The 17,833-nt window shown below is 41.8% G+C and overlaps 1 protein-coding gene across 1 annotated transcript in view; it reads left to right on the forward strand.

Annotated features, from left to right (window-relative positions):
• The window catches only part of SERINC5 (serine incorporator 5), a 41,756-nt gene that overhangs the window by 13,641 nt on the left and 10,282 nt on the right, over window positions 1-17,833 (forward strand). The window contains 8 exon segments of the mRNA XM_063422322.1: window positions 171-338; window positions 6,540-6,718; window positions 7,019-7,101; window positions 9,975-10,068; window positions 11,665-11,876; window positions 12,648-12,743; window positions 15,561-15,687; window positions 17,288-17,354. Of these exon segments, the coding sequence (XP_063278392.1) occupies window positions 171-338; window positions 6,540-6,718; window positions 7,019-7,101; window positions 9,975-10,068; window positions 11,665-11,876; window positions 12,648-12,743; window positions 15,561-15,687; window positions 17,288-17,354 (1,026 nt within the window).

Genomic DNA, 17,833 nt, shown 5'->3' on the forward strand with positions numbered 1-17,833 from the left:
GACAGTATGCTTCCACTTAAATGCTGCTCAGCTGGGAGGAGAGGACTTGAGAAATTCTGGAGTTTCGCAGGAAGTCTCCCAGCTTCCCTGTCTAACTTTTGCAACAGAAGCCTTAAGACAGAGGGGTTTGGTAGGTTTTTTGACTTGTGTTTTTTTGTCTCACTTTCCAGCTGGCCTGCTGCTGCGGTACTGCTGCTTGTGCCTTGTGCTGCAAATGCTGCCCCAAGATAAAGCAGTCAACCAGCACCCGCTTCATGTACGCGCTTTACTTCATCCTGGTGACCATCATCTGCTGTGTCATGATGTCTACAACAGTAGCTAACGAAATGAAAACTCACGTAAGTAACAGGTCATCTGGTTAGAAATGCTGCCCCTGGAAGAAAATGGGCCTCCTTCCACTTCCTCGTGTATAGGGTTGTTCCCTCAGAAGAGGCAGTCGGTTTCCTCCACCCATCCACTTCTAAACCCAAATGGAATGATTTTCCATGCTCAGTCTTTTGATTTTTCCATGCTCAGTATCTTCCTGTCACCCACTGAGTATGTTTCACAACAGGAAGAGCCAAGGCCTAGCATCCTTCCTCTCTGGTGCAGGAATCTGCTGCACTGAGCCCACCCCAGGTTTGCTGTGCAGGCAGTGTCACAAGAGGGAAAAGTAGTAGGGAACTTGTTTTAGTAGAACAAAGTAGTTCAGTCTAACCTTGATTTTGTCTCTGGCAGGTTGTTTAGCAGCAGAAGCAGCAAATCAGAAAATAACTCTTCAAGTGTTGCAATTTTAATTCTGCCTTCCTGGTGTGACAGACTACTGCAAAACACAATGCTGCAGAGCCTCTACAAGGGGTTTTCTTCAGTCTGTGTTGAGTCATTATGTTCACATGGCCTCTAACCACAGCAAATATTGTTCATCTCTAATTGTCTTTTTAATTAGAGAGCTTCAAAAGCATGAAAGGAGCTGTGGCTAAAGCTACATTTTAAAACTCAAGTTTCTTTCAGAGTCTTAATATAACTTTCCTAAGCTAAATGCTCACCAGCCTGCTTGTGCTCACACACTGGTCCTGTTGTACCACATATTTGGTTTGGCTTCATAAGCCACCCAAGTAGCACAAATCCTCTCTCTCATCCCCTACAAACTACAATAATAAAAGTCTGCTTTCAACTGGAGGAAACAAGGGCTGCATTGCTTAATTCTTAAAAATGAAGGTTCTGCACCAAATGCATCATTGGGCCTGCTTTAGGGTTGTGTATGTGCTTGTCCTGGAGGTTCAGAAGGCTTCCATCAGTGTGAGCATCTCCTTGTTTTGTGCTTCTCTCCCAGGACAGTGAGGTTGCACAGTGAGACCTCTTTCCTTGTTGAACCAGTTGCTGATCAAGCTGATGCCCTGGTTACGTTCTGCACTTGGCTTTTGGTTGTCTCTGAAACACTTCCCTTCAGAGCATCCCAGATGGAGTAGTTGGTGGCAGCACCCCTTTCCTGCAGCACAGATGAACCACTGGGTTTATAGCAGGCTAGTTTGAGGGCTTCTGTGCTCTGCTGCCTGTGATCTTTCTTTCTTCCCATTGTACCTTCTTTGTAGGTTCTATCCTAATTTTCTTCCATTTAATAGCACTTTGCATGAGTTATCCTAGTGCCATATTTTACCCCACCAGGCCACCAGAAATTGATGACCATCCTGTAGGAGCATGCTCCTTAAAAACTTAAAAACTGTTCAACATGTGCATGCTGAAATTGCTTGCCAGGAATTACTTTGACTTACTAGATGCTTAGCTTGGCAATAAAGTGAATAACCCAAGGAACTTAAGTGCGTGGGAGACAAATTATGTGCTTATATCCAAATTTCATAAAGTTCTTTTCCATCAGTAGTGTGGTTTTAATGCAGCTTGTATCCCTAACAAAAAATACTCTTTATCCAACGGAAAAGTGATTCAAGAAACCTTCAACAAAATGCTTTTCAGTGTTGCCAAATTTCTTTTCCAGTTCATAGTCTTGAAAGCTCAGTGTGGGAAGAAATGGCACAGAGAGTAGCTGTGTTAGTTTGAAGTGGAAGGATAATCACTCTCTTATTTAGAGCATTTGATGTCTTTGAATGGGAAATGGACCATCTGAAAGTAGGCTTTCTTTATCTGCTTTCTAATTTAATAATGATGTTCAGGGCTGTTAAAAGTTCAAAGACCCCTGAAGCTAATTCAGCACAGTTTTAATAGAGTGCACCTTGAAAAGACTTACTCAGACTGACCAGTCTCAGCTTCTCAGTGATGAGCTGTGTTTTGAAAGTGCTGTGCACTTACTGATTCCTTTGCTTTTGGCTGGGTCATGGAACACTCCCAGCTCCTGAAGCCAGACTGTAAGCAAATACTTTGCATGATATTTTTAGGACCTCACCCTCTCTTTTTTTTTTTGTGAGAGGATGGATTTTGATTAATTTAATCAGGTTTTTTTCCTAATTTCTGTATTTAGGTAAAGAATTTCAATTTTCAGATTGTAGTGCAGTCTTTTTTGGAGCTGTAATCTTGGCACGGAATCATTTGTTTCCTTTACCAGTGTAGAGTTCAAATACTCATGCTGATCTTACATGGAAGGAATCTCTCTTTTGTCAGTGAGAGGTGTTTTTTTCTCCTTGGTTGTTTTGCTGTTAGTTCCCGAGTCTACAGTAGTAGATCTCTGGGGAAAGAAGCAAGAGACAGTGGAGGAATAGGAAAGAAGGTGATGGTTATTTGCAGGAAAGTTTTAGATAGTAAAATATAAAATAGATTTTGCAGAAGCAAAATGCTCTTTTGCTTTTATCAAGGCAAAAGATTGGATATTCATCAATCAAGACATGTGAGCCCAGTGATGGGGTGAGAAATACAGAAAAGACCAATAGGTATTGCACTTCATGTTGTGTTTCTATATGTTCACCCATATATTATTTCCTTTCTCCTGTTGTGTTGTTTTTTAAAAAAACAGACACAGCTTTACTCGTATGTGTTCTGTTAAAGGAAAAACTTTCATTTCACAGGCTTTGAAAGGATAATTGAGAGAAGAAAAGGGGAAGAGTTGTTTTGGTCTCTCAAAACAATGTTTTGGGGTTTTTTTAAAGTTAAGTCTTTTATGTTAAAGCTCTTTCAAAACTAGTGATTTCAGTCAGAAAATATCCATGTCCTACTTAATCAATGAAAAGAAAAATAAGAAAGATACTTTCGGGAAAACAAACACCAGTAAAACTTAGTTCAGTTGTGTGAAAGCATTTCAGTACAAGGTGGTCACATGTTCTGGCAAAACATACTTCCAGGCTTATGTCCCCAGCTAGGTTTGTATCTTGGCCCTTAACTGCATTATTGCATGTTAAGCCCCAGATATGCTACCAAAAATAAGTGTTCTGAGTGCAGATGCTCGTTGTGTGTTTCTGATAAAAATTTAGCCACAGATTCATGATGGTGTGTTCTGGTCTGATTGTTTCTTTGGGTTTTTATTTGGTTTCTCAGCTGCCCCAGGACAGGTGATTTTACCTGGGTTTCTTTGCCCTTGCTTTCCCACCTACAGAGATTTTCATTCATGCTTTCTCTGTTTCCGTAACAAAGTCTGTCTGCCATATTCTCCCTCCTTGGGTGAGGACAGCCAGGTGTAAGCAGGTCCTGTTCCTGCACCCTCCTTCCTTCCCGCTCCCCTCGGACGCGCTTTGCCGTGCTCGCTCATTTGGGTTCTGACTGACCGCACCCGAGGGCGGCCAGGCCCCAGGGTTGGCTCCTTGCCCCAGATGGTTCTGTGTGCTTGCAGCGAGGGGAGAGCAAGTTCAGGGCATCCTGTTTCTGTAGATGATGCTCAAATGCTGATCATCTCTGAGGGCTTCAGTGCGTGCTGGAATATGGCCAGGTTTGCTGTGATAACATCATTGCTTGCGCAGCAGCTGAGGCGTTCGTGCTATTGGAGCGGATACTGAGTTTCTGCAACAAGAATGCTTTGTCTGCTCAGAGGCCAAAGAATTTAGCTTCTGCTGCTTTTAAAGGTACAAGAGTAGCTGTCTCACTGTATCTTGGCAAATAATTAATGTGTGACTTAACAGCTGTCAAAAATACCCAGCAAATGGTTAGCATGGTAAAGCATATAGGGTGGGCAGCCTTCTCAGCAGCTGAGCCTGAACATGTTTCAGAGATACAGATTGAAAAGAAACATTAGTCTTTGTTGTCTGTGGGTGAAGTCACATAAGCCTTGATAAATTGTTCCCAACAGTAGACCATCCTTTCACAAAAACATGCGCTTTTTATTACACCAGTCCATTGTCCCCAGCATTGTACTTGTGTGTTTTATTCTGTTAGGGTCTCCTAGAGTTTGATTTTATTCTTGTTTTGTTCCTTCATGACCATGGGTCTCCTAAAAGAGAGAGACTGTTTTCTGTGACCATCACTTTTTACTGCATAGTGTGGTGAATACTCCATGGTGGCTAAACTCTTTGTTGCTTATGTAGGACAAAATGAGCTATTGTTCTTGTGAATCCATCTATTTTCTCTCAGCCAGACATGTAATGAAATTAATACTTACAGGAGAAAAGAATAAATAGGTTCAAAAATCCCATCAAGATCTCTGTAGAAACTTAGGCAATTAAAGAAGGTGCCTATTTATGGTTACCCAGAGATCTGTTTCTAATTAGCTTGTCAGTTAATTAAGTTCTGTGATATTTTTGTTTTGTTATGTTTTGTTCTGAATGTCTAGTAAGTAAAGTGAACAGAGCTTGTAAAAATTTGTCTCCTTGGTGACTACTATCATCTGTGTCAAACAAATAAGTAATTTGTCTCAGAAATATTTTTTGTTCAATATTATGCCATTTTCTGACTTTTCCTGATTGATGGTTGTTGTAAGCAAAGAACGGGAAAACACTAATTGATAGCCCAGTTGCTTTCTCTGCCATTGTTGTGACTCCGTGGCTTGCTCTGGCATCACTGTGTCCTTGATAGTTCTCATAATTATTCCATTCAATCCCTGTGCTCATTTTGAATGCTGGCATATTTGCCCAGTCTGACATTTCGTTGCTTTCCAAGACCTGGGAAAAGTGTTACTGGTGCTCCAGACAATTCCTCAGGAGCTTTCCAAAAACTCTTGGGTGCAAGTTAGCCACAGCTACTTGTTTAATATCCAGCTTCTTTATGCAGTGGCTGCTGATTTCTGAGTTACTGCTGAAAGAACAACTCGGAGTGGCCCAGCTTGAATCTGTAACACCACACAGTTGTGCTGAGACCAATTTCCATCTCCTCAGCTGGTTCCAGCCCACCAGGGATCAGCTCCATATTGTTAGTTAGGTTTGCTTCCCTTAGCTCAGCAACCCAGTGTTCCTGTGAGCTCCTCTTTTTGAGAAACTGACTTTTTGAGCTCCTGACTGGTTTGGATTCCTGGAACATGGATTGAAGTTGCATACCCTGCTGAGAGAGGTAGGCTTTCAGAGCCTGGTGGCTGGAAGCTGGCGGTTTACTTGTTTATCACTTGTCTCCTTCGTCTCAGAGGGCTTTCTACCCAGCTGGGAATGCTGCCTTATGGCTAAGACCCAGGCCCTGTTATTCTTTCAATGTTATGGCTTTGTGTATTGACCTGCTTGCTGAATGAGGGGGTTTCTTTTGCCATAGCTGTTGATTTGTGCATGTTGTGTCCTGCTACATGTTGGCTTCTCTATCCTCCAGTCACCTGCATGGATAGCAGCAGTCAGCTCCAGAGGGTTTAATAATGTTGTTCAACTGGTCTTACCAGCCTCAGCTGAAGGCTGTAAGCATACAGAGGGGCCCTTTTCTTCTTTGAAATGGACAGCGGTTTTCTTATTAAATTCCTGTGTTTCTGTGCAGCTAAATGGTTCTGTGGCTGGAGGGGTGGATGTCTACACAGAGGTGTCTCACAGCAGCGGGTCCTGGCCACACAGACCTGGTTTTTTGAGCACCCAGCATCATGTTCATGTGGTGAAACTGAAGCCAAAATGTGCTGCTGTTTGTTTTCCCCTTTGTGGAGAAAGGCCTCAAAGGCAAATATTTAATGAGTCAAGAGAGGCAGGAATATTCCACCTTTCTGTTAATTTAACACAAAATCAGGTCAACTGGCACAACTCCCCTTCAGGAGCTGTGATGGAGAGGAGGGTGGTTGCTACCCCTGTGACACTTGGGTGTGCTTCAGTCTGCAATTCCAGCCAGGGCAGCACAAGCCCCTGGTATGTCTCATGTAAATTGAATTACTGAAGTAATCAGAGTCTTTTGCTGTAGGGCATGGGAAGAAGGGAGAAGGTCCCCAGGGTAAGGGAATAAGCAGTAATGGGCAGGAATGGCATGAGCCAGGAGAGCTGAAGGAAGGTGGATTGTACCCCAAGGGATCTGTAAAGAGATGAGTGAAGGCTCTGGAAGACTTCAGTCCCTTATGTTTTAGATTTTGTTATATCCCCTGACCCCTGATATCCAGGCTGAAGGGGTGTCAAAAGTCAGAGGTATTAAGTGAAGCCAGTGAAAAGTCAGTGGTGTGCAGATGTAGACGTGCTTGGTTATGTGTGCTTCATGTCCTTTCTAACACCTTGTATATAATGTGTTCTGCTTTTCAGATTCCCTTCTACAAGCAGATGTGCAAGGGTATTCAGGCGGGTGAGATGTGTGAGAAGTTGGTGGGATACACTGCAGTGTACAAAGTCTGTTTTGGAATGGCCTGTTTCTTCTTTTTATTCTTCTTGTTCACCATCAAAATTAACAACAGCAAAAGCTGCAGAGCATACATTCATAATGGGTGAGTTCTTTGTTCGATTGCCTAATTTCCACATCTCTTTACAAGTTTGTGCCGTGAACTTTCCACTTGGTTGTAGTACTAGGCAAAAAAAAACCCCAAAAAGCAAAAAACTTAACTTTGTTCTTATTGTCAGAAATAATGTGGTCAAGTGAAAACTAAGTAAGGTGGTTATCAGTCATCAAAGGATGGGGTTTTTTTTCTTGTTATGCTTTAAATAAAGGTTTCTTGTGGTATTAAAGTTGAAAATATCTAATTCCTATTACAACCACTTTTTTTTGTTGTTTTTTTCCTCTCATACAGATTTTGGCTTATTAAACTTATAGTTCTGGCAGCAATGTGCTCAGGAGCCTTCTTCATTCCTGATCAAGACACTTTCCTCAATGGTATGTCCTCTTATTTTGTTACGGTGGTTCATTCTCTGCTATCCTGTGAATGGTTAGACATCTGTGAGGTCTGATGAACATGAATATTTCCTTGTTTCTTCAAGTAAAGGCTTTACAGGCCAGATGCAAAAATAGTACTGGGAGCTGTTTGAGGGGAACACTGTGTGTGCAAGCTACATTGTGGTCTTCATGTGAATGTGCAGGAAACAGCATGGTTTTTCCTGACCAAGAGCAGGCTGAATACCACTGATACCACTGCAACAATTCTTTAAGAATTCTTGCCAATTCTGTAAGAAATATGGAACTATAATGGTGCCAAAGGAACTCTTCACTCAAGAGCACAGAGCTGCATATCAGTTTGGCTTGTGCAGGTAGCTCTGGCACAGAGCAGCAGTCAGGCTGCACAATGGAGAGGTGCCAGTGCTCCAGGAGGCACAGTGACCTGCTGGGCACAGGTGTTTACTGCCTGGAAACTTGCAGTGCCCCAAAAGATTTTGGGATCTTGTTGATTTTCAGGTTAGGGGCATACATGCTAGTAAGGTAAAATTAGAGTTCTTGGGCCGTGGTATGTGTGCTCTGCTGAGGATGCCATGTGAGAAGCATTTCCAGTTCTGGAAGGAATGCTGGCACAGCACAGGCACACTGATTCTAGCCCGGTGCTGAAGTGCCATGTGGGAGTGGAGTGTGTCACAGGAGTCTTCTGGGCTAGGAGCGAAACTCCTGGTTGATACCCAGATGAGTTTGTTCTTGTACATTTGCAATAAGTGCATCTTACCTGTACCTGTAAGCCCTTAAGCTATTTGGTCTAGACAGGTGAAAAGGGATGGGATCAGTAAAGCAATGGAGCCGTTGTTTATGCTGCCTGCTTCCACTAAGACTTGCTTGGTTACTTTCTTCTCAACACCCATCTGGACCCATCAGCCAGGATGTTTAAAAGGGCAGGAGGAAGGGGGAACATGGGGAAGAGAATAGAGTGGGCAGACAGTTAGCACAGAACTCTGGGAAACTCAATTAAAAACCACTACAAGTAAACCACTGACAGGTATAATTCAGCTTCTTGCTCTTGCTGTCTGTGTGGTCCTGGCTCAGTTGGAGGCCCCTCTTCCATCTCTGTGAAGTTGTGGAATGGCTGTATGTGTTTGTCCTTGGGACTCATTCTGTTTGGATTAGATGCAGCAGTTCAATGCCTTGTACTCGTGACCAGATGAGACTGCCTGTCATCTTTGTCAGTGACCCTTTTCATGGTGAAAGGTCTTCAGCAGCTGATGTGTTCGCAGAAAAGGGGAAACAGATTTTTTTGTACTGATTCTCAACAGCAGTCTAATGTAGTCTGGAGACAAAGCATAACAAGCTTTCTTCCCCAAATTAGCTTGTGACTTTTCACTCTAAAGCTGTATTCTGCAACTCCTACTAAACTGACCTCTAGTCTGCCCCTGAAATAGAGATGTACAGATGGTTTGAGTACAGTATGTTTGTGAGGTTTTCTCTCTGCCTTTCAAGACACTTACACTGTCTTTTTGTTGGTTGGTTGGTTTGGGGTTTTTTAGAGGGAGGGGGTAATTCTCCCAAATCCTTTTTTTTCTCTTGAAAAATAAAATCTCTTGCCATGTTTCCCAAGTGCTTTGTTAATCATGGAGGAGGAAGACTATGTACAAGCAGTAGGTTTTTCTGTGGGTTGCAGTGTTAAGTCCACTATGCTGACTGATCCATAAACATTCTGCAATATACAGTGGCAGAGGGAGATCACGAGAGTCTGTCTATTTAGTTATTCACTCCATTGGTGGTCTGACTTTTCCTACTCTCCCTCTCCCAAATGCACATGCCACTTTGTGCCCTGCCTATTTTTCATGTACTTTTTTACAGAATAACTTCATCCTTTTTGTTTTGTATGTTTGAAGAACAGAATGCTTGTCAAGTGTATACAATATGTTTAGCAAACCAGACAATGATATCTTTGCTTGCTTTTAAGTAATGAGCTTATGATAAAGTAAGAAAAAAAATAATCCCTACATCAGCTGCTAATGGAAATGAGCCTTGACTCTTCTGTTCTTCCACTTAACTTGCACGTGTATCTTTAAAAAGGAAAGCACAATGGAAGGGTATGGCTGAGTGTTGCTGATGCACTTCCTTCATCTTTTCTTCACTGAAATCAGCTGCACACTTGGAGTAATCTGTAGGCTGTGTGCTGCAGTGCAGCACAAGCTGTTTATACAGCTGAGAATTAAAATAAGTATCTGTATTTCCTCAGACACTTCTGATATTGCGTGTAAGAAATCTGTTGTCCAGAATATCCAAGCAGCTACCCAAATACAGTATATGTAGGTCAACAGTTAAGTACCCAAATAACCTGTCTTAAAACCAGTTAGTGACTACTAAGTGTTCCTTGGGAGTGGCTCGGAACAGCATCTGTGAATAGATAAACCCCACCTTTGTTTTTCTGTGGTACTGGAATCTGGAGAAGAAATTGCCCTTTTTAGTAATGATTGGGTTCCAGTACCTTGCAATTTCAGGGTTTAGATTCCTGTGGAATGCCTTCACACCACCTCCCTCCTGCCAGTCACAAATAAAGGTTTCAGTATTTTCTGTCTGAATATAGTAACTCACAGTCTCCACAAAAATTTTCTAGGTTAGGGAGACTCAGTAGCTGTCCTAACATGATTATATTGGAAGTGTAGCAGGTTACAAGCTGAATTCATCAGAATGCTAATCTTGAGTTAACTGAGCTGGCCTTTCATCTGAAATCTCTCATTTCCTGCTACATTTGTGAGCTTGAGACACTCAAACCACATTCACAGTTTCACTGCATAGACAATAAATCCATTTTATCTCAAGGGATAGGCGTTTGACCTATTTTCTGCCTCTCTGCCTTGCAGCCTGGCGCTACGTAGGAGCAACAGGAGGGTTCCTTTTCATTGCCATTCAGCTCATCCTGCTGGTTGAGTTTGCTCACAAGTGGAATAAAAATTGGTATGTGTTGGGCAAGTAGTTATTTGCTTAAAGTTCTGGTGGATTCCTGACCAATACTTTTTTTGTAACAATGTAAAAATGTAAAAGAATGTAAAAGTATCTTGGATGTACTTTTTGAAAGAGGACACTTGAATGTCAGTATTCAGAGCTGTTCCGATTTGCTTCATCTACTTTCTCCTTCCCCAGCAGAAATGTTTCCTCATTGCTCACTTCTGTTCTTCTGTTTTATTCTTAACCTGAACTGTTGGCTTCCATTTAGTAGTAATGTCCTGGGATGCAAAAATTTCTTACTTTAACCTATTTAATATTTTACATGAAAATACATCTGCTAAGTAGAGTGGTTCAAGAGAATAAAACTGGATTTGCAAAATGTAATAGTGAAACTGTGTGCAGTGTTGTGAATCGATAGACCCTGCTTTTTCTATGTCAGCTTAATGCACGTCAATTTTTTTTCTCAAATCAAGAACTGCTAATTTGTGTTCAACTTCTTTCTTGCCATCCAGATATGTGAGATTCCATTATCAACCGGGATATACACTATTTGGGCATTGACTGCATTTTTGAGTCAAGTATATTTTCTGTTACTGTCCTAGCCCTTTGCCTCTCATCAAATTAAAATATTTAAGTTGTCCTCCCACATGTATTCTCCTGTCTTCACCTCCACCCTTTCTGTCTCACATTTCCTCCTCTAGAAACTCTTGCAGTTCTCTCTTGTTCTTATTAAAATACCACCTGTTAAGAAAGAGTTTTAGCAAATCTTTGGCTTTGTTGAACTCCTGTTTCAGGGAGGAAGAGGTGAGACCTTCTTATACCACAGATATTTTTAGTGCTAATTACTGTAGCTGGTTTTTTATGGATGAAAGACGTCCAGCACCAGGATGTAAGTTTAGCTCTCTTTACATTAGATATTCTTTTAAGATAAGCCCTGTTTCCACAAAGCAACAGAAAAAAAACACTGAAAAGACTTCCCATCTGCAAAATAGCCCATTGTTTCTAAACAACTATTTTGGTTGTTCCTTTTAAACCCTGGTGGGCTTTGCAGGAGATGTTTGGAAGGTGAAGAAAGGAAAACAAGACAGACCACTCTTTAGCTGAGGGAGACTTGTGGTTAGACCCAAATGGAGAGAAGGATTTTTGAGTGAAAGAGTAATAAAACTGTCGAGGTAGTACAAGGAGCAGAAGAGAGGCCATGCCAAGCAATAAACCTCTGATTTCATTGTGTGGAGAGCAGCACTTGCTAATCCAGCCTGGGACACTTGGCATTGCCACTGAGGAAACCTCTGCAGTATGGAGCTGAGATAGCTGATGGGCTGATCCCAGAGAACTCCTGGGAGTTGTAGGAGTCAACACTGGGCTATAATTACAGAAGGAGCTGATGGTGATAGAACAGAAGATAAACACTGATGCTAAGGAATGTTTCCCTCTGTTTCATGGGTAGGAACCTTGCAAGAGTCTCTGCTGGTGTAGTGATGCACACATGCTTCGGGAAAGTAAACACCGTATCTTGTGTTTGAGGATACAAACTCTTCAGCTGTTAGAATTTTATGTTCTGGGCAAGGGAAGACAAAGATAAGATGCTTGTCTGTCTCTCCTCAGGACTGCAGGTGCAAACCATAAGCAGATGTGGAACGGTTTGCTTGCCTTGGTCACTCTCATCCTGTACTCCATTGCCGTGGCAGCTCTGGTGCTCATGGCTCTTTTCTACACGCGCTCCGAGGGCTGCATGTACAACAAGGTCCTGATCGGAGTGAACGGGGGCCTGTGCCTCTTTGTGTCCCTGGTGGCCATATCGCCCTGCGTCCAGAACCGTGAGTCCAGTGGCCTTTTCTCCTCCTGGAATTTCGGTGCTGCCACAACTGTGTGCCTGGAGGCATAAGCCATGTCTGGGCAGAAAGCCTAGTGATGGTTCAGAATTGCTGCTGCTCTTTACTCTTTATCTACATTGTGAGGTTATTGCTGTTGCTTATTGTCAGCTTGGCTGCTAAAACTACAGAAGTGTGAGACATTTTTGGATGTGCCATGAGGCACATAGTGTAGAGAAATCTCGCCTGCTGATGACTGGCACTGTGTTGTGAAATTTACCTATGTCTGGCAGGGGTAGCACTCAAACTCACTACTATCTTACCATTTACTTTTGACTTCTTGGGATTTATCACTTGTGAAATTTGGGCCTGGTTGCCAGCAGTATTTTATACTTTGTGTGCTGTTAGTATCTTGCATACATTGGGCCTGAAAACAGTAGAGTAACTTCAACAGAGATTTTACAGGCAAATAAAATTATTGTGGCAGCTTGTCAATAGCTTTTGAAAAGCTGCTGCATTTGGCAAAAGCACAGAGGTGATTCTTTATTTACAGGGAATCTCTAATATTTTTCTATAACAGCCCACAGAACTAAAGGATAGACTTTTTTCTCTTTACTGGACAGTAGAACTGTATCTAAACTGCCTCAAACATTTATTAACTGCTGTAAGTAAAAAAAAATAAAAGATACTGGTGTGCTGTTTTTAAAGGTCATAAATTTATGTTTCAGTTTGCTAAGGTGTCTACAGAAATAACTAATTTTCCTCTTTCTTGTAAAGGCCAGCCCCATTCTGGCTTGCTGCAGTCAGGAGTTATCAGCTGCTATGTCATGTACCTCACTTTCTCAGCACTGTCCAGCAAACCACCAGAAACTAGTAAGTTATCTAATGCTTTAAGTAAATTCTTTTAAACATGCTGTGTATTAAAAGCAAGAATTTAGCAAACCTGGATTAACAGGTTTGGGGATGTAGAAGTGCTGGGTTTGGTGGTCTTCACAGAAAAAATTGCAAATGGTGCAAATGAATCTGTGCAGCCAAGAGACTGTGCAGCTGGCACTCTCTGTGTATGTTGAATGCCTTGGTCTAGGGGCTTACCTGGGGTGAGTTACATCTGTTGCACCATTTCCTATTTCCTGTGAACAAATTTCCCAAAGTCTTGTAGTCTGTTCCTCCTACAGCGAGTACACGTTCTCATAAAATAGGATATGACAAACTACAGAATGTGTTAAGTCACACGATAGGAAAGGGTTGAAACAAATGGTGCTTGGATGCCTCTGGAAGAAGCTTTGTGATCAGCTCCATCCACAAGTTTACAAGGTCTAGTTAGTAGGTGCTGGCCCTCAAAGTTGCTGCTAATATGACACTTTTTTCTCGTAGAATCAGTCTGCTAGGTAGGCCTGGGCTCTAATGGAGCAAAAACTTGAGTATAACGTATATTTTGTTTTAAGAGGAAATATTCCAAGAAAGGGCTTGGATTTATGTCTCAGAGTTATGTTCTAGCTGAGATGATGCTGTTCTTCAGCGGAGTTCTTGAACTCCACTTGCCTTTCAGACACCGATACTGCAATTCAGAAGTACGGAACTTGCTAGAGTTTTTTAAGTTCTTTACAGTACAAAACCAGAGCAAGACTTCATAGCACAATTCAAACTGTCCTTTACCCAAATAAATGTCAGATTCATGTTTGCAGTGGAGGCATTCTTTTTACTTACAGAAGATTTTTCGGGTTTGAATTAGTACTAAAACACCCGTCCTTTATTATTGCCCAACTTCTAGTGTTCAATAGCTGAAACAACAATAACTAGAGGAAAATAAGTCCTATAGAATTACAAAAGAGGAAGGAAAAGTTTATACAGCCAGCTCTCAAGAAGAAAGGGGAGAGATGGGGGAAAAAGTCTGTCATATTTGTGTAGGTACAGACATACACACAAGAGTATTCTAGAGTTAGGAAGTAAACTAGACAGTATTTAGATGTAAAATTTACTTACGGAACTTTAGCAGTGTTTTGAATTAATGTAGAGTTGAATTCAGAAGGCATCTGAGTTACTCAAAAGTCTTGCCACAGCATAAAAGGAAAAGAAGGGGAAGAAAGTGATATGTGGAATTAAATAATTTGCCTTGTGTTGCTTCATGCTTGTCACAGACAAAATCTTCAGCAGTTAAGTGAATGTTGTAATTCTTCTTGTATATATTGAAAATGTGGTTATTGTATTTGGTAGAGTTTGCATCAAGCACACTCTTAGACCTCCTTGTCTTCCAACGCCTGAGGATTTTCAGGTTTTTTCACAGTTGTCATCTGTTCCTCACCTGTATATGTGATAAGGACTCCACATTTGCTTGTCAGCTTTCACAGTGGCTTATGCTAGAGAATGTGTGAGGTGCTGGCACTTACTATGGTATCCCAGGCCCTATAACTCAGGTTTGCCATGAACTTGCCTAACATTGACTCATTTGTCAAGAAGAGATTTCCAAGTTGGATATCTTGCATATAAGGCCTAAAAAAGTGCAAGTTACAAGTACTTTCAACACCCCAAAAGGGTTGCATGTATCTTTAGAAGGAGTGGGCAAACAAAAAGTGATGTTTCTTGAATCTCTGCTAATTATAGCCTGCCTTAGCTTTTTGGTGCCAGAGTTGGCTAAAACACCCCACAAACAGTGGATCTGCCTGGCTGCAGCATGTCCATGTTAATGGACACAGATGGGGGAATCTGCACATCTCTGGCCAAGGTGTTCTGGAAAGGCTGGTCGTCCTTTTGTTTGCTCTCCCCTTGGTGCTTTCCCTGCTGCATGCTGATAAAGCTGTTTGTGCAGGGCTGTACAAAGTCCTCTCCCTCTGGGTCAGGAGACTGACTTTGAGTTTATTTTTAACCTGGATGTAGTCTTTGCTGCATTTTTCCCTCTGCCCCTAGAAACAGTTGTGCTGCCTCCGTGGGGATGCTTTGTGCTTGCTGGAGGGAAAAAGGAAATGCCTTGTGCAGCAGTGACTCAAAAAGCTCTTGATTTGATATTCAGGTGCAGCTGTCATCTCTTGCTTTGGGGTGATGCTGCAGTCTACTCTATGCCTTGCCTGGACTGCAGGGAGATAATAAAAAGTCAGATGCAACTTGAAACATCAAGGACTGAATCAGTTTCATTTCAGGGACCTAGAAGTAGGATTTGCTTACATGCCAAGATAAAAACTTGCTTGTAACTGGTGCATGTTTTTTTCCTTGGTCTTCTGTGAGTCAGTCTGAGAGCAGGGCAACTACCAACCACCTTTTTTTCGCTTTGTATGGATTTCATAGTTATCCTCAAGGAACCCTTGCTGTGAAAGAAATTTCTGCTCTGAGCTCTGTACTATCATGGTCTTACATGGCTTTGTAGCCTTGGGTGAGGTGTTGGCAGACTTCCAACTTCACATGTCTTCATTTACAAAGCAGGAGTGTTTTTTTCCTCTTTTGTCTGTTGTGGTCAAACAGGAAATTTTAGTATCTACTAAGTTGCATTTTTGTTTTGTCTGAAACAGAGTCCGCCAGGTCAGGTTTACCCATTTTTCCTGTGTGACCCTTCTAAAAGATAGACAGAAACAACTGAAATTTACTTACCTACTGTCAGATAATAAAAATTCAATGAAAGCCTTCAGTCTAAAGATTACTTTAAAATGCAGTGAAATGAGCTCTGCAAACTGTTCTTTTTGTTTCTTCTGTTTTGTGAAGTCCTGGATGAAAACAACCGGAATATCACAATCTGTGTACCTGAATTCAGTCAAGGCCTGCACAGAGATGAAAACCTGGTTACTGGCTTGGGTACTACGATTCTGTTTGGCTGCATTTTATACTCTTGGTAAGTCTGGGAGTTTGTAGTTACCTATCTGTAAATGCAATGTTGTGGCCCAAAGAGTGAAGGCTTATAGCAGGCCTCATGCAAAGTCACAGAGAAGTGTGGGATAAAGGTGAACTGGAAGGTACAAATTGTCCTCAGCCTCAGAATTTTAGACCTTTTAGCAAAAAATGTTCAACAAGATAATACAACTCTGGAAACAAACATATCTCATTAAAATCAAATAGGGCAATTTAGATCTAGAGGCAGAGGGAAAAAAATTCCACCTGTCCGTGGTCCCAAATAATCTCAGTATTAAACTCTAAAACTCTGTACAGTTACATTCACCTGAAATATCTGTCTGAAATTTTTATAGCCTCTTGGCAGAGGCTATGACTCTCCTTGAAGGTCTCTAAAACAAACTATTTGGGAGGGTTTAAGGCTTCCTTTGAACAAATGATGAGCACAGTATTGCCATCAGCATTTGCCATTGATCTTCTCCAAAAAAACTCTTCATGATGCTCGCCTTTGATGCTCATCTTGAATTACTGCAGCTCACTTCAATAAATTAAGTTGTGCTCTGGGACAGGGAGTTGCTGGTGATTGAAAGGTGGTGTGTCATTTATTTTGGCTGTGCAGCTTGCCAGGAGACAGCACTGTCTGCCTGCTGCAGGTTTTTGAGCAGGTTCTGCTTCTGAATCAGTCCACTTCAAAATTCACATACAGAAACAGCTTCATATTTTTGTGAAGTGAAAACAAGAGACTTATTCTTCTATCAAATATGGATATGTGTTCCGTTTTTTTCTGATATCAGATACATAAATATGGATATCATGGATCTAGTTCACATTAGAAGGGCACTTCCAGTGCCCCAGGGAGGTGTTTCAGCACACAGACAATATTCATGTAGCCTGCCACTGAACTGTAGCATGCAGCTGGAAAGGTAAGAATGCTTTCAAGGGGAGTGTTTTGAAGCATTGCTTGCCCAGGCTCAGTGTGTACACCAAAACCTTCCTTTGGGTAGGAAGGTGGGTAATGGGAAGTTTGCATTTCACATCCTAAAAGGGCGGGACTGGACAAGAAGTGTTTCCTGTCAGAAGAAAGTAGAAAGGATTCGCCCCCAGATAACTACAATAATGCAAGAAAGTAATTTCTAGGAACTGGTACACTGACAGCAGTTACTGGTAGTTTACTTTTGAAAACTGGCTGCTGCCAGAGACCTGTGAGTTCACTGGCAAAGCCTTTACAGAGATGCTGAGCCAAAGTGATGGCTGTGAACTGAGTATAAAAACTCTGGTTGTGCACAGCAGGGGAGATCTCTTCTGGTTTCCAAATTGAAGCACTTCGGTTTTGCTGTTGTTGGTGGTGAATTCATCACCTGTCAGGAGTGACCTACTTTTAAGCTCATGATTCAGTCTGAGCTGGCCAGTGGCCATCTGCCAGGCTGGTTTATGCCTAGTGCAGGACAAACTTTTCACATGCTTAGTGCTTGATTTGCATCCAGGCAAATGCTTAGCTGAGACATGGGAGGTAGACTATTTATGCTTGCTGTGATGTAGAAGAGTTACCTTGTTGAGGTTATAGTTATACCCAGGGGTTTGACACTGTCTTATTTTCCTCCTAGTTTGACCTCAACAACACGTGCAAGCTCAGAGGCACTGAAAGGAATATATGCAACAGCTGAAACTGAAGTGAGTTCTTGCTTCTTCACACAGGATTTTTGTACAGGCTTTTACCCGTGCTTTTATTTCTGTTGTTTTTGTGGCCAGTAATCTGAAAACAGAAACTGTTCTTGGTAGCTTGTATGCTATGTGCTTCTGGGTATGGACTCATCAGAACATTTGCCCACATTGGCCCTTCTGCAGGTCTTGCTAGTCCCATGGATGTGCCTTTGTTTACTGAAATGATTGTTGCTCTTGACGTTTACTCAGCATCCTGCAGACTTCCTGTAAATCTTATGTTCAACATGAGCTCATGTCCTGTGATTTAAGGGAAAAGTGTGCTGGAAAGCTACCAGAAGAAAAAGTGGAGGCACTCTTGAACATTTTCAGTTCTGGTTGCCTTTGTTCTAATAGCAGCTAAGATCCCAAGTTCTTATCTCCTATTTTTATTTCCACACATAAGTAGGTCTTTTTGCCTATAATTTATTCTCTGATCATATTTCTTGCCC

The sequence above is a fragment of the Prinia subflava genome, chromosome Z, assembly GCF_021018805.1.
Source record: "Prinia subflava isolate CZ2003 ecotype Zambia chromosome Z, Cam_Psub_1.2, whole genome shotgun sequence".
In the NCBI taxonomy this organism is placed as follows: Eukaryota; Metazoa; Chordata; class Aves; order Passeriformes; family Cisticolidae; genus Prinia; species Prinia subflava.